This window comes from Achroia grisella, unplaced genomic scaffold, assembly GCF_030625045.1.
Source record: "Achroia grisella isolate CSIRO2021 unplaced genomic scaffold, CSIRO_AGI_Agris_v1 utg4116, whole genome shotgun sequence".
Taxonomy (NCBI): Eukaryota; Metazoa; Arthropoda; class Insecta; order Lepidoptera; family Pyralidae; genus Achroia; species Achroia grisella.
This window is the reverse complement of record NW_026712845.1, coordinates 1,442,879-1,459,284: the sequence shown is the minus strand read 5'-3', so window position 1 is coordinate 1,459,284 and position 16,406 is coordinate 1,442,879. Positions and strand designations below refer to the sequence as shown.

The 16,406-nt window shown below is 36.7% G+C and overlaps 1 protein-coding gene across 2 annotated transcripts; it reads left to right on the top strand.

Moving 5' to 3' along the window:
• Positions 1 to 260: 260 nt before the first annotated feature.
• Positions 261 to 15,538, top strand: LOC131844649 (protein borderless). 2 transcript variants are annotated; one of them, XM_059193586.1, is made up of 10 exons: positions 266 to 352; positions 586 to 834; positions 8,780 to 9,011; positions 9,454 to 9,735; positions 10,374 to 10,564; positions 11,207 to 11,425; positions 12,066 to 12,294; positions 13,361 to 13,567; positions 14,303 to 14,548; positions 15,161 to 15,538. In XM_059193586.1, the coding sequence occupies exons 2-10, from the start codon at positions 637 to 639 to the stop codon at positions 15,400 to 15,402; spliced, it is 2,046 nt and encodes a 681-aa protein (XP_059049569.1). In that variant the 5' UTR covers positions 266 to 352; positions 586 to 636; the 3' UTR covers positions 15,403 to 15,538. The 2 variants fall into 2 exon arrangements, with proteins under 2 accessions (XP_059049567.1, XP_059049569.1); XM_059193584.1 differs by having other exon boundaries at positions 261 to 834.
• The last annotated feature ends 868 nt before the right edge of the window (positions 15,539 to 16,406 follow it).

Below are 16,406 nucleotides of genomic sequence, written 5' to 3'. Positions count from 1 at the left end.
ACAGTCAGGTCCCTATAACTGTGAAATGTGTACTTTACTACCAGGGCTGTTAAAAACTGAAAAGAACTTATATTGATGTAAAAGTTACCTCCTGATATTCGTCGCTACTGTTAAAGTTGGTGGTAGATATCCAGAGCCCGAACAAGAGACCTGATAGCAAAACTTGCGGAGGGCGGGGCGCGGTTCCCTCAGTAAATAGCTAGCCTGCGGACATTACTCACTATATGCTTAATCCGCTGAGGTTAACTCTATTAAAGCTAGGAGCGGTCAATTGGTCCCGCGCTCTATAGTCGAACGGTTGTTTACGGTCCAGTGTCACGGTTCGCGGTTGAACGTGTGCAGGTTATGCAAGGTGTAGACTCAGCCTACGACAAGTCGAAATGCATCATTAATAAAACTGAACAATTTTCTACGAGGAACCTCAAATCCGAAATATGAAAATATTTTGTAATTTATATAAATAATTAAATATTTGTCATTCAGAGTCGTAAAAATTATTAATAAAAACAAATGATATTTTCATATTTCGAACGATGTTCCTCGGTATTGCGACATTAATCCGTTCCGTTCCACGTTTAAATTAAGTGTAATCAAGTGGTATAGTGCAGTGCTGGCTGGCTGTTAGTTTTCAACAGAATGCGAAGGCTGTGGAGCGTGTCGTATACAGCCATAGTGCTGGGAACGCTTTTTGTTATGGTACCTGTTAGGGGTTCGTTGCTACCCCTAGAAGGAGAGCGGCTAAGCGCCAGCGTCGGTGGATTTGCTGTTATGAACTGTCACCTCGATTTCCCATTTGGCAATGAAATACCATATCATTTGCAGTGGGATAAAGATGTAAGAAATTTATCTGTTTGTATTGGTTTAATTAATATGATACTGTAAGTAAAGTGATAAACTCTAATATTTAAAAAAAAGAATCCTGTAAAGTGATATAAAATGTGCGAAAATATTGCGTAATCGTAGTAGGTAGGTAAAATATACACTTGAAAAGTTTTGTGTTTAACATACTATTGTAGAATTTCAAGATATGTATATGTACGTATGGACTATTTTTCTGTACTGAATATACCACGTGTAGGCGGAAACCTAGTCCTTTTTGAAGTGGTCAGTATAAATAACTCTAGCAATCTTACATAGCTCCATCTAGTTCCAAAGTAAACAGATGTTGTATTATGTATATAATTAGCATGACTATTTTTTGTACACACAAGCATAGATAATACTTTTAAATAACCCTCTAGTTTTGTGTAAAACAAAAGGAATGAATATAAATACGTGTATATTGCAGAGAGCGAATCTGTGACTATCGGAGTCAGGCAGTGTACTGAACTCCTGGGTCACCCAGCTCGTAAAACATAAACAAATGTTATATAACAACAATAGAAAGATTCGTCTTATTTAAGATATGTGTTTCGATATATTGGGCAAACTCGGGATCTTGTTTAATTAATGTACTTAAACAATACTGCTCTTAATCAGGAACTAACTCTTATTAAGGAATCCCCATTTTGTGTAAGGTTTGTCATAATTATCTATTAAATACTACGACTAACGAGAGAAGGGGAATGTTAGTAATGTGGACTGACCCCATTTCTAGCAATGTACCATGTCAGGTTGACCTCCACGCGGCTCCCCACGGAAGCCATCGTGGTTAATTTCTACTAAATTCGCCACCATGGGCCAACTGACCTGACCTCATGTTCATCTTATCATTCTTCACTGGTGCTCCGCCAGCGTAAACCATTAGCGCAGGCAGGTGCACAATTCCATTATCATCCCTAAGAAAAAAAACGTACCTAGCAGGACAACACTACTAAGAAAGGGGATTGTTAGTAATGAGGACTGATCTTATTGCTAGCAATGTACCATGTCACGCTCTTCCTCCTGAAAACCTTCGTGAAAAATTCTTGATGAATGTGTCATGATGGGCTAACTGACCTGACCTCATGCTCATCTTGTCATCCTCCACTGGTGCCAGCCGTTAAATGTATTTAAAACTCGCTGACACCGAAGTTCTATGTTAATTTAATGTCCGACCTAATTTCAATTGACAGTGACAAATCTAATTAATCCTTGAGGTTGAGTTAAATTTCCCCTAACTGTTCCGTTAATTAAATTCTAACATTTATCAAAACAACACCAGTTAACGCCTCTAACTATTCCATCTAGCTTTACAATTGTGACGATACTGTTTGGTTCTTATATGATGATAATGGAATGGTGCACCCGGCTGCTCTAACGGATTATACTGGCGGGACACCAGTGGAGGATAATAAGAGAGTGTGCTGTCTTTATGAATATATAACGATGATTTTAGATAGATAGATAGATAGATAGATATATCGTTTATTTGTTTGTTACTAATCACACACAACATGTTCATAAGAATATAAAATACATAATACAACATAAGATTTATAAAATTAGTTATTATGTGTGATCTGTAGCAATACAAAAAGTACGTACGTACGTAGGTACGTGAAAATAATAATTAAAATAAATATAAAATAAAAAGGAGCAATATTATTGGTGATTGTCTGTGCGGTGTGGGTATAATAAAAATAATGTAAATAGTTCAGAGTATAATTTGATATAATTTTAACTGAGTGGTAAGTGGCAATTATCAATAAAAAGAAAAAAAGAAAATATTAATAAGAGTAACATAGAAATTTTTTTTATTAAAAATCATTACGTGAGATTGCAACCGCTAGCCAAGAAATTTCTGTGGAATGCCTAAAATTTGTTTTTCTAATAAGTATTGTTTGTGATGTTTTTTAAAACTGTGTACGGTAGGGGGAACCACGTGTTGGTCAACCTAGTACATTGCTAGCGATATGGTTATTAGTCCACATTGCTAAAGTTCCCCTTCCTCCCTATGCTGTTTGGTTGAACGTGCTAATCTCAGGAAGGTAGATACTGGTCAATTTATTTTCTTTTTATCTAGGTTATTCTATATAGGTATATAGTATACCCTATAACTTTCCTAGATAGGTATCTAGGAAAGTTATAGGGTATACTTATATGTTATCATTATAAAATGAGGAACGGAGCATTAATGAAACATTTTGTAAAAACGCAATTTATCGTTCACACTTGACGGCCTCGGTGGTCCGGCAGTTTAGTTACCGCATTACGTCTGACGGTCGTGGATTCGATTCGCACAGTTGTATTCATTCACTTTGACTTTGATTTTTGTCAAAATATATGATTTAATAATAATAATCTCAGGATAATTTACACAGCGCCATCTAGACCCAAGTTAAGCTAGGTAAAGCTTGTGTTATTGGTACTAGATAACTGATACGTATACATAGATATATATATTTTTTGTAAATACATACATATTATACATAGAAAACACTCAGACCGATACAAACAATCATACTCATGAATACAAATGTTTGTACCGTGCTAGGAATCGAACCCGCGACCATTGGTCGTGTGCTAGACCGCTAGACCGCCGAGGTCGTCAAATTTATGTCACAGTACTTTAGATTAGGTAAGCTGTTGTTTGTTTGGTATTTCCATAAGTAGTACAAATATGCGGTCGATGTACAGACGTGGAATAGCTCCCATTTATTTCCACTAGTCCTGTCTCGAGCATTCTTCGCCTACGCACTACTTTAACTATCTACATAATAGCCTCCGGCAGATGTATTGTAATGACCATTTGTAATGGCACTCAGCATACAGTAGGTACTTGCGTGCAAACACAATGCGCCCGATAATGGAGAGGCAGCACCGGATACCTTCTGTTTTCCAATTGGAATATACAATCGATGGCTAACGTAGTACATTTATTCGGAGCAGTGATTGTTCGAGAGTCAAAGAGGACATGTTGACAATAGTCCACGGAGGTCATAGTTACATGGGCTTAGTTAAGATTTAGATTTATCTATCAATTTACAGTCGATGCTTATGGCAATTGTATGTTTTTGTAGTGATGTGACCAAATAACTTTGAATCAGCGCAGTTTGGTATGGTTTGACTTTTAAAAAATATTGTTTTATATTTATAGATAATCATATATTTCGTCGCGTTTATTGTAAGTTGGAATAATTTATAAATATTTTAATGTTATCACTCGTTAATAAGGCAAATTAAATATATTTAAAATTTTGCTGTAATTTGTACGTCGGTTCAAAATTACATCGCCCATTCGCTCCTGTTCTGTCAGAAATACAAACTCTGAGCGGCTAGGCTGTAACAGTTATTGTAATCACAACAGAATACTTAACTGTTACGTGAATTTAGACAACACATATAATATCTTACTGTAATACCTACACTTGCTCTTTGAAAAAACTCGTCTACCTGACTGAATAACTAGACGGGTACCCCCGTCTAGTTATTCAGTCGCCAAGCAACTTTAGATGAGACAGTGGAAATACAGAATTAGAGGCATGAGATCTTAATCTTCTGGAATGGTAACACATGAGAGCTATCAAGGGTGTCAAATGATGACGTGATGACCACTAGTTATTACCTAATGGTACTCGTAAGTAGTAACCATGGCGTCTACATAAGTAAAAACTTTTGCTATAACTTAATTAAATTTAATGTTTTTTTTTATAATACGACTTAACTGACCGTCAGTATTTTGCCAATTGTAGCAAGTATGGACAGTAACTATCGCACAGAGACATTAACAGTACTATGAATATCATCGCAATTACAGTAACAGCTATGGTACTTTCATGTCTTGGCATTGCTGAAAATAACTTGCCTATGCCCTAACTTGCTAATATGTTTATGTTATCTGTGCTAATATTATAAACTCGAAAATTTGCGAGTATCGATAGATGGATGGATGGATGGATGTTTGTTACTCTTTCACGCAAAAACTACTGAACGGATTTTGATGAAATTTTACAGTCACATAGCTTATACACCGAAATAACACATAGGCTTTATATTTCATGCGGCCGGAATTGCGGGTACAGCTAGTATGTTATAAACTTCACGCAGCTGAAACCATGGCCACAGTTAATTTATCTATAACTTCCGTACAGTAAGTAGTGATTGCTCTGATTTATTGCCCTCCCGAATGGTTCTGATAATATAAGACCCAACGGTAACGTATGACGACAATAGGGGAGGAGTGTGATTGAAGTGGCGCTCCTCGAGAGCGACAAGTACTTAGACAATTGAGATGAGGCGGCGTGACCCGGCCGGCGCTCCCACGCGCTCGTAGCGCTCCACAAAGCGCGGGTGATCACGCCTCGGTATTCCACTGGTACATCCGTTTTGTGACGTCATTTTATATACAACCATACTGATTACATTTTATAGTTTTTTTGGATGATAATGGTGTTGTTGCGCGGTGGTATCACTTCACCACTGTAGCATTATATATGATGAGGTGGCGCTACATAATTTCTTTGTTTATAGTGGTATGTAAGTAGTACCTACCGGTAAAATAGTTGTACTGTTTATTGTATTATACATAAGTTTATTTGATAGTGTACTACATGGCTTATTAGTAACGCGTATATTCGACGCGGAGTCAGGACGTAGACTAATTTTACATTCGACTTAAATCTATGTTATCTGGAGGGGTACTAATGGAAGGGTCTTGAGTGTTGACAAAATATTTCAAGTATAGACACAATGTGACTGTAGCGGAATTACTAAAACTATTTAATAAAAACTACGACTAAATGTTTATGTATGTGTGTATGTATGTATGCCAAGAGAGATCACAAAGAAGTCAAAAGTGAGATAATAAAATCTTTGTTTATATCTCATTTCTGACTTTTTTGACATTATATTTATAAATATTTGTATTCTTCTATAGTTATATAATAATATATAGTTTGGGCTATTGTCAGTTGCTTTAGACCTGTAGTAGCATTGCGACCTACATAGATCTATTGTCCTTGCCCTTTAAAAGAATGGTGGGACACTTTGTTTTGGTGGAGACCAATCTGCCTGCGCTAACAGTTTACGCTGGCGGGGTACTAGTGGAGGATGTTAAAATGAGCACAAAGTCAATTCACTTAGTCCTTCTTGGCAAATGGCAATATATATTCGACAGAATCGATGGTCTAGCGGTTTAGCACACTGCGTTACTGATGGTCGCCGGTTCGATTCCTCGCACGACACAAACATTTTTATTCACGAGTATGATTGTTTGTATCGTTCTGGGTGTTTTCTATATATAATAAGTATATATTTACGTATATATATAGAAATATCTATGTATTTGTATCAGCTATCTAGTACTCATAACACAAGCATTTAGCTAGCTTAACATGGGTCTAGATGGTGCTGTGTGAATTGCTCTGAGAATATTATTATTTGTATATTTTATATATATAGGTAAGATCCAGATCTAGACGCTGTAATTCTTGTATTTTTATATGAATAAGAATGACAAAAAGGTGACTATTCATAGTAAGGGTTGCATTTTGTTGATGATTTCTAAATTCTTTCCGTGTTGTTTGTATATCAATTGTGTGGTCGCGCGTGCCGTTGTCTCGCATTGAATTAATTAGAATATGACACCTCGGCCAAGTACTCTCTTCCTGTCAATTACGTTCCGTATACATGTGGGTACTGAACACATAAATCTTGCAAGAAAGTGGGCTCAATATAGCCACAGATAATACAACTGTTTATGGCTATGTAAGTCTATTTCTAATATTAGAAACAGATAATATAGTTGTTTATGGCGATGTCATTCTATTTCTAACATTCAAAACTCATTAATATAATCGATAAACAAATAAATACCTATGAATATATTACTAGCTGACCCACGCAACTTTGTCTTAGTCACATTTTCCCCGTTAATGCAAGTTTTTGCATTACAGCTCCGCTTCTATTGGTCGAAATATATATCGAATAATGTTATATAGCCTATAATACACATAAATAACATAGCTTTCTATTAATAAAAGAAGTTTCAAAATCGGTTCATCGGATCCAGAGATAATAATCCCTTCAACTTCACTAACTGCCTGTTTATAATGTTTGCTTTTTGTAAAAATCTTTATTGGACTAATGTTAAATTTATTATGGTCAAATTTCGGCCACTAGGAGTTACAATTGTGACAATGACAATTAGTAGGTAAATATAAATAAATGATAGAAATACTTATATACTGACGAGTATACGTCGAGTTCTTAGTAACTGTATAATCTTCTCAGAGCAGCTGAAATGCAACAAATATATATACCTAAGTGCACGTAACATACATAAATCGTCTCAGTACAGCCAGTTATATGAACACTTGAATACTTCTATTGTGCAGGGATGGCAAGGTGAAGCTGTGTGTTACATTGTTGCATTTATAATAGTCAATATCACTATATTATAAACCAACTACCCGCTCCGGCCTCGCATAGGTATTATACATATAAACCTTGCTCTTGAATGACTCTACCGATTGCTGAAAACTGCATTAAAATTCCTTGCATAGTTTTTAAATGATCTAAGCAAATAGACAGCGAAAGCGATTTTATTTTATACAATACTAGCTGTTGACCGCGGCTTCGCTCGCGTTAACATATTTTGGGGATGCCTACGTCATAGTAGATTTATGCATGCAAAGTTTCAGCCCGATCGGTTTAAAATTGACAAAGTTTCATACAAACTTTCATCCCCTAATTTATACCCTTGGGGGTAGAATTAATCAAAATCCTTTCATAGCGGATGCCTACGTCATAACATCTACCTGCATGCCATATTTTAGCCCGATCCGTCCAGTGGTTTGGGCTGTGCGTTGATAGATCACTATGTCAGTCACCTTTTGAGTTATATAATAATATATATATGTATATAGACTAGTTTTATACAATACTAGGTACTCGCGCCGGCTTCGCACGGGTGTACATGTATTATATATATAAAACCTTCCTCTAGAGTTCAAAATCCGTTGCGTAGTTATAAAGATGTAAGCATACATAGGGACGACAGACAGCGACAGCGACTTTACATTATGTAATGAGGAGATAAAATTCATCGTTCCTAAGAATATCCTTCAATTCTTGTCCCTGACGGGTCTAGGTAGCGAACTCGGAAAAAGGGCGAGTACAATAGATCTACGTAGGTCGCAGTGCTACAGGTGCTACAAACAACTGACAACAGCCCCAACAACCCAATAAAAAAAATAGGTATGTACAGATGAAGTACAACATATAAGCGATAATAAAAGTTATGACATTCCGTACAAATTGTGTACAGATTAAGAAAACAGAAATTATAGTGGTAAATAACATGCCATGAATCAATTGTCAGCTTCGGTGGTCTGGTGACTTCCAATGGTCGCGGTCGGCTTTGAGTGCAAATATTTGCAACCATGAGAATGATTGTTTTCTTCGTTTTCTATGTATATTATGTATGTATTTACTTAAACAAATATATTTAAGTATTGTATCAGTAGTAGTATATATAACACAAGCTTTGCTTAGCTTGGGACTATGAGTGTGTGAATTGTCCTGAGTCCTGATATTATTACTAGCTGTTCCCGCGACGTCGTCCGCGTGGAATTAACTTTATTTTTCTAAAATGAAATATTTTTTCTAAAATAAAAGTTACTCTTTACTACGTCAGCTACCTGCCAAAAAAAGTCCCGTCAAAATCGGTCCTACCATTTCAGAGATTAGCTGGAACAAATAGACCGACAGACAGACAAAAATTGTAAAAAGTGTTATTTTGGCGTATGTACCGTATTTATATCCATATGGAAGTAGTAAAAACGGTTATTTCAACGGTATAACGAGACACTCCAATTTTATTTATATGTATAGATTAAACCAATTATATGTTTCTCAGGGTGAGATTATATTCTCGTGGTATAGCGGCGAAGGAAGTGCTCACCTGGCGGACCGTTGGGGCGGCCGCGTGGAGCGGCTGGGAGACGGTCGTCTCGGCCTCGGCCGGGGCTCCATCAACGTGAGCGCGGTCCGAGAAACCGACGCCGGCCTCTATCGGTGCCGCGTCACCTTCCCTAACCGCACGCCGCCCGAGCGCAACAACGGCACGTTCTACTTCCTCGAAGTGGAAGGTCAGGTTTCTATACATAGGCATATCGCAATATAGGATAATACATACTTCGTTTGCATGCCTCTTCAAGTCAGAAGTCCTTGCTTTCCTTCTTTTATTGGTGATAATGAAATGGTGCACCCACCTGTTCTAATGGTGTTCATGTATAGTATTATAGTGTTCGTTTTGGTCTCGGTGTTTTCTATTTATATTATGTTTTTATTTACAAAAAAAAATGAAGAACATATGTCAGTTGTTTAGAAACCATAATACAAGCTCTGCTTAGGTTAGGACTAGACGGCGCTGTGTGAATTATTCTGAGAGAAAAAAAATACATAAGATGTGAAATACAACTAATAGTCTTGTGTATAATATTTATTTTTTAATTTTGTCTAAATCAAATTGAAATTCTGCAATTTCACTGAAATTACTGGAATAGAAACAAAAAAATCTTATTTTATCAGGTGGCAACTTGATCGTCACGCCTCCTATGAACGTGACGGTATTGGAGGGAGACCGTGCCGAGTTCGAGTGTTTGCCAAAGGATCCCGAATCGATAGTGGAGTGGTATAAAGATGGCATTCTTCTCAGCGAACTACCGGAACTTATGTTGCGCTGCGAGCTGGCTGCCAATGGTAGCATCGTGATTCGTCGGGCGGTCAGCACCGACTTAGGAGAGTTTCAATGTCAGGTGCGAGCGCCTGATTCCCAACTTCAGACTGCCAGTGCATACCTTGATGTACAATGTGAGTAATCTATTACCTTATCGTAACCAGCAAACTTAATACTATAGGTGTGCAAACAGCCTGTACTTCTTCTGAAATGTAATTACCGTCTACACCACTGTTTCCCAACATTTTGAGTGCCATGCCCCACCTTAGCCATTCTAAAATTCTTATGCTCATCCTACGTAGCTACATAATTTAAAACATTCACTTAAGAAACTTAAATAATAGCTTTTAGGAATAAGTTTTGATGATAGGCGATAGGATTAATTTTACTTTATTCTCATCTTGTGATTTTCATAAACGACGTTGAAACATCTTATAAAACATTTTCTTTGTAAACAAGCTTATTATAAAATTGAAAACTTTATAAATGATAATAATGTTTTCGCAGAAATATGTAACTTCCGCTGGCTATCTGATTGAATAAAGATTGAGTGCGTAGCAGTTTCTTTATTGATTGTCGCATGCCTCATACTTGCTAATGTAATATACATACAACATTTATTTAAAAGAGCAACACACAAGTTTCTTGCACATACTTCTTGTGATGAGTCTGCGGTCCGAACGAGTGGTGGAATAAAAAAACGTGACTATTCAAAAGTGCTTATATTAAGTTTATTTGAATAAAGATTTATTTCTATTTCTTTCCATTACAGATAAGGCGAAAGTAGTATATGCACCTCAGGAGCGTTACCTCCCATTTGGGAAACCAGCCAGCCTCGACTGCCATTTTAGCGCTAATCCACCTTTGACTAACTTACGTTGGGAGAAAGATGGCTTTCTCTTTGACCCTTACAACGTACCCGGCGTTTTTTACAGCAGAAACGGGAGTCTTCTTTTCAACCAAGTGACGTATATATTTTTCTTTTTTCTGCCTTTGTTTTCTGTAGGTACGTGTTCTTAGAGAGGATATCAGTAATATTAAATTATAAAAACATTTTGCAGTAGACGAGGAAAGCAATAATTTCTTTTCCTTTTCTAAAATTTATGGAGATTTTAGAAAAGGAAAATTTTAACATAGGAAGAAAAACGTATCAGATACGTAGATATTCTACGTAATAGTATAAACGCCTCAACGTATCTGATACGTAGATATTTACTAATATGGATGGATGGATGGAGTGAGGATGTATGGAATTATGGATGGATGTTTATTATTTAATCACGAAAAAACTACTGACTACTACTGGATATTAATAAAATTTTACAAAAATATAGCTTATACATTAGAATAATACAGGCTAATACAGCATAAATTTCACGCGGGTGACACCGCGAGCACAGCTAGTTTCACTAAAAAATTGTAGAAACATTTAGTTTGTTATTCATGCCCATTATTTTTATTAATTCCAAAGCCATATGTATATATATATAGATTTCATTTTAGTAGTTTAGGATTCCATTGCTAGCAAATAACGTGACACGATTTTTTTATAATTAAGAAGATTATTATTGTTAAAAAATTACATATTTGTGGTGTCGTTTCCAGGTAGACGAATCACACGAGGGACAGTACTCCTGTACGCCGTACAATGCCTTGGGCTCTGAGGGTCCGTCGCCAAGTGTTCGAGTGAGGGTCCAAAGACCACCAGCTCTTAGCGCCCGTCCGCAGCCGCTTTACGTGGCACGGCTGGGCGACGCTGTCACCATGCCTTGCGCCATCGATCCACAACCGCACCATCTCGCTCCCACCTTACGTTGGACTAGAGTAAGCATACATTACTGTATATTGACTGTGAAATAATAACTTACCGCTTTACGTGGCACGGCTTGCCAACGCTGTCACCTATTTGCGCCATCGACCCACAACCATCCATCTCGCTGGCACCTTGCGTTGGACTAGACTAAGCATACATTACTGTATATTGAGCATGACATAATTACTTGGCGCTTTACGTGGCACGGCTCGACGACGCTGTCACCATGCCTTGCGCCATCGATCTACAATAACACCATCTCGTTCTCAAGAACTCTGGACTAGAGTAAGCCTATATTGTGCACGAAATAATTAGCTGGCGCTTTAGGTTGCTCGGCTCGGCGACGCTGTCACCATGCCTTCTAGATCGCATCCTAAACTGCACTTGAAATTTACATTTACATTATTTTGTTTAAAATAGAACTTTTGGTTAAAAAAGAGTAAGTTAAACTCTTTTTTAACTAATTTAAGATTTCATACAGGATTTTTTGGCCTGTCGATGGTAAAACCAATCATAAAGGTCATTATAGAACAAGCAAAGATATCGACTAACACATGCCCAAAATAAATTTGAATTTTATTCTGTACTTGGTGTAAATTTTTAAATTTTCCATCTACCAAAAGTGATTCGGTACCAATCTTCTATTTGCAGAAAGACGGCGCCGAATTGCCCGAGGGACGACACTCGCTATCTGATGGTAACTTGACCATCAGTTTAGTGTCGGAGGAGGACCGCGGCGTGTATGTTTGTACCATCAGTAACGAAGCGGCAGCGGTAGCTGTCGAGGCGGAATTGTTGGTCGAGAATGTACCACCCCGAGCACCATACAACCTTACCGCCAAACCTTCTCATCACTCAATACATCTTTCTTGGGTCCCCGGTAAGATAAATAAAGAGTCTTATGTTTGACAATGCTATTGCTAAGAAACAGTAGTAGTTTTATATGTAGGTAATGGATTAACCTTTATCATTTCAGCCAATGTACCTAATACTGTCCCTTAATAATAATATAGTAGCAAAAAACATATATTTTTATATAATTTCTATGTATAATATGTATGTATTTATGAAAACATAGCTATGTATTTGTATCAGTTACCATAACACAAGCTTTAACTATCTTAACTAGGATCTAGATGGCGCTGTGTGAATTGTCCTGAGATTATTTTTACATATATAATAAATTTAAATGAATTAGAGAAAAAGCAACAACCACATTGTAAACCAAATCATAAACATCACGTCAGTTTTAGTCCCTTGAAACCACATTGTTTAATACGTAAACTGTAATAATGATATCACTTACATACTCGACTTTTAAATGAATATTCAAACGTGGAATATTGATTAAATATTGCAACGTTAAAGTAGATTTATCATGTGATGGATGTGCTCCAACGATAACTTTGTTCTCTGAACCTTTCAATTCCTACCGTTTAGTATCTGTGCTTACATCACTGTTAGATATAAATAAAATATTTAATAGTATAGTAACAATATCTCAGGACAATACACTCAGTGCCATCTAGTCCCAAGCTTTACATACTTATGAATACATAGTTGGTATTGAACCCGCGACCATCGGATTTATCACGTGTTTTGTTGGTCATTAATGTATTTTTTTATTTATTTTATTTCATTCAGGCTACACGTCGTATATTATAAATATGTAACACTAACATACGTAAGTAACAATAATAAAATGTAAATTCAATTTGTCGTAAGTGCAATTATATTCAATAACTGTATTATTTGCTATTTTGTATCTAATTTCGAAATGACTGGCCAGCAGGCAACGCGCTGATTGAAAACTACGGGACACAATTTTATATTTGAGTTTACTTAAACAGCTCTATTACGCCCTCGCCATTGCCTCTGGTTGAAATTTCGCCGCGTGTGTTATAACCATTATAACGCACTTATATCGTAATATACGATTACTGCAGGACATAATGGCCTCGAGGTAGACTACACAGTATGGTACCGTGAGAGAGCAGTCAGTGAGTGGAGGACCATGAAGATCCTATCACGCGGTGTTACTGACGCCACTCTTGTGGGACTACGCCCCGCCGCAGAGTATGAGCTACGGGTTCTCTCCCAGGATCACATTGGCGACGGTCTCTTCAGCAAGCCGATCTTTGTATGGACTCTCGGTAATTCTTCTACAATTACTAGTTACACACAGTGCCATATAGTCCTTAAGCTAAGCAGAGCTTATGTGGTTTACTAATGTACTTAGTGCTGTTACAAAATTATGCTGTAAAGTCATAAAATCAGTAAAAGTGTAAAGACCTCATAATCTTGATAAGAGCTTATATATAGCCGCTCCTTGTAAGTGGTAAACATGCCGTATACATGGTGATGTTCAATCAACATGAATATCACGTCATATTGAGAGGTCAGTGGTACAGCTACATAGAAATAGAAATAATCTTTGTTCATATAAACTTAATAAAAGCAGTTTTGAATTGTCTCATTTTTTTTATTCCACCATTCATTCGGAATGCAGACTTATCACAAGAACAAGCAAGCAAATTGCGTTTTACATACGTTGCCAATTCAAATCGAAGAATTAATTAATTTTTATTTTTTTTATTTATTTATTTAATTCAGCCTTCGTATTATAAATACCTGTAATATAATAATAAAATATGAAAAATGAAATTGTCTCTGTGTATTCACTCATTCTGTTGTATAAAACATTGTTATAATATAAATTTTTATACCATTCTGTTGTATAAAACATTGTTATAATATTTTTGTATACGGCCCATGTGATAGTAAATAGTTACTGAAGCCCGTGGAAGCAGGGGTGTCCCGTGCGCGTTGTCGACTATCAAGAAATCTCAATATATTCTTATTAAATACATGTATGAATTGTTGCATAGCACCAGAGATATTAGAGGAAGAGGCAACAGCATACGCCGCAGCTGTAACGGAGGGGCACCCCGCGGTAGCAGACGGTGGTCTCGATGATCTTGAAGTCAGCGTACGACTCATTGATGACGGTGCGCTCATCCGATGGAGCCGTGACTCGAGCGACGAATCCCGCTGCACTGTCCGATGGTACGAGGGCTCCGCGCCTGGTACTCGTCTGCTGGTCACCGCTCACACGCATCATGACTATATGCTCAGTGAGTTTTATATGTAATCTTCTTCGTTTTCTTCTTTCTTTATATATAAGTAAAACATAGTAGTTACAACATTTATAACTCAGGAACGGCTGAACCGATTTTTATTAACTTTGATTTGTTGGATTATCCGCCCTAACTGAAAGACTATTAAAACAGAAAATCGGCCGTTTCAGAGATTAACAAGAACTAACCGACATACCTAGCGCCAAAAATGTTTTAAATTCACGTGTATTTAGTGAAAACTTGTTAGTTCGAAATTACAAAATGACATTAAAATTTTGCAAAAATGTTGTACCCCCTTTTTACGAAAATTACTCGGATGGAGGAGTTTGAAATTTCAAACACTATAGTTTATATAGGGAAAGAGATGAGAGATAGTGGAGAGATGCATTCATTAAAATTAAAATTATGAATAAAAAATACACACAAAAAAATTACCCACACTAAATACATGGAGTATTTGACACACACGCATAAAACTTTAGTTTTTTCAATAGAACCTTAATATTGTTCAAACTCATAATTTGAATTAATTATGGACATAGATATACTTACGACTATCATCGGGCAATTACTAATTTGTATAGATACAACTTAAGATTATGTGTACAGTCAATGGCGTGGAGGAAGGTGTGCGCTACTGGGCGCGGGTGGAGTGCGCTAGCGGCGCGGGAGGTGGAGCCGCGCTGCACGTGCCGGAGTACACTCGGCTACGCAGCGTCGCTGGCGGCTGCGCAGCGGTTGCCTTGCTGCTGGCCGCCGCCGCTGCAGCGCTTTACTTCGCGCGGCATCGCTTCTGGCCGCGCCGTGGTCGCGGGCGCGCGCCACCTCTTACAGACAAGCGTGTCCGCTGATGCCACACTACATATACCGCTTAATAGTGTCACAATAAAAAAAAAGTGTCTCCATAAGTTTTAATTTAATTGATGTTATTATTGCTATTAACTTGATGTAGATAGAGAACGAAAAGAATTCTCAATTCAAAAAATATATTTTTTATATTTTAAATTGAAAAGAAAGTTTTATATCTATATTCTGTAATGCCGAGTAAAAAGCCCTAAAATGTATTTATTCTACTTTTTCAGGATCTTAGAATAAAAAATATTTTTCATATTTTTTATTTAGGACACTATTTAAGCGGAGGTGCGATTTGACGAGACTGCTGTAGTGACATTCATCTCATATAGTACATCCACTACCATTGTATAAATTCGTTGCGGTTGATCGGAGAGTTTTTTAAAATTGTCTATAGTACCAAAATTAAACGAATGCTTTATAGATAATGATTACCTTCCCGTCTAGTTATTAATTCCACTGAGTGAGCTGTTTTTGTTGTTTAGTACGTGACGCGCCATTACTAACAGGTACCTTGTAGTTTTAATTTCATTTTAATAATTTCTTTAGCGAGAACTCTGTTCTCACTTTTTAGTAATTCTAGTCTTTCTTGCCATTTTTATCTGTAGTTATCAACTTACACCTTCTTAAATATCACTGCTGAATAATTTCAATCTTATTTATTTAAATTAGCTTTAATATACTTTTTTTGGAAAGAACATAATTTTAAACGTTGAGTTCAAGATTAATAAGAAATGAGTACCTAATATCAAAAATCTAAATATTTATTAGTTACCTACAATGTTGATAAGTAGATTCAGATAAGATATTTGTTACGCAATAAATTTTTTTGATATTAAGGAATTGACGTTTTATTGAATTTCTTTGTTTTATTAAATTTGTAAGATTTTGTTCTATTTATTATAAATAAGAGTGGCTTATTGGCATGTTAGTAAAAGTTGTATGCATCATAACGCTGTTGACAACACTTCTGACTATTCCATTAAAGGATGATAATGGAATG

Bases quoted from the DNA above. Each gene is read 5' to 3' on its own strand.
- LOC131844649 (XM_059193584.1), top strand. From the start codon at position 637: ATGCGAAGGCTGTGGAGCGTGTCGTATACAGCCATAGTGCTGGGAACG. The intron at 10,565-11,206 runs GTGACGTATATA...TGTCGTTTCCAG, and splicing joins GGAGTCTTCTTTTCAACCAA to GTAGACGAATCACACGAGGG. The intron at 14,549-15,160 runs GTGAGTTTTATA...TTATGTGTACAG, and splicing joins GCATCATGACTATATGCTCA to TCAATGGCGTGGAGGAAGGT.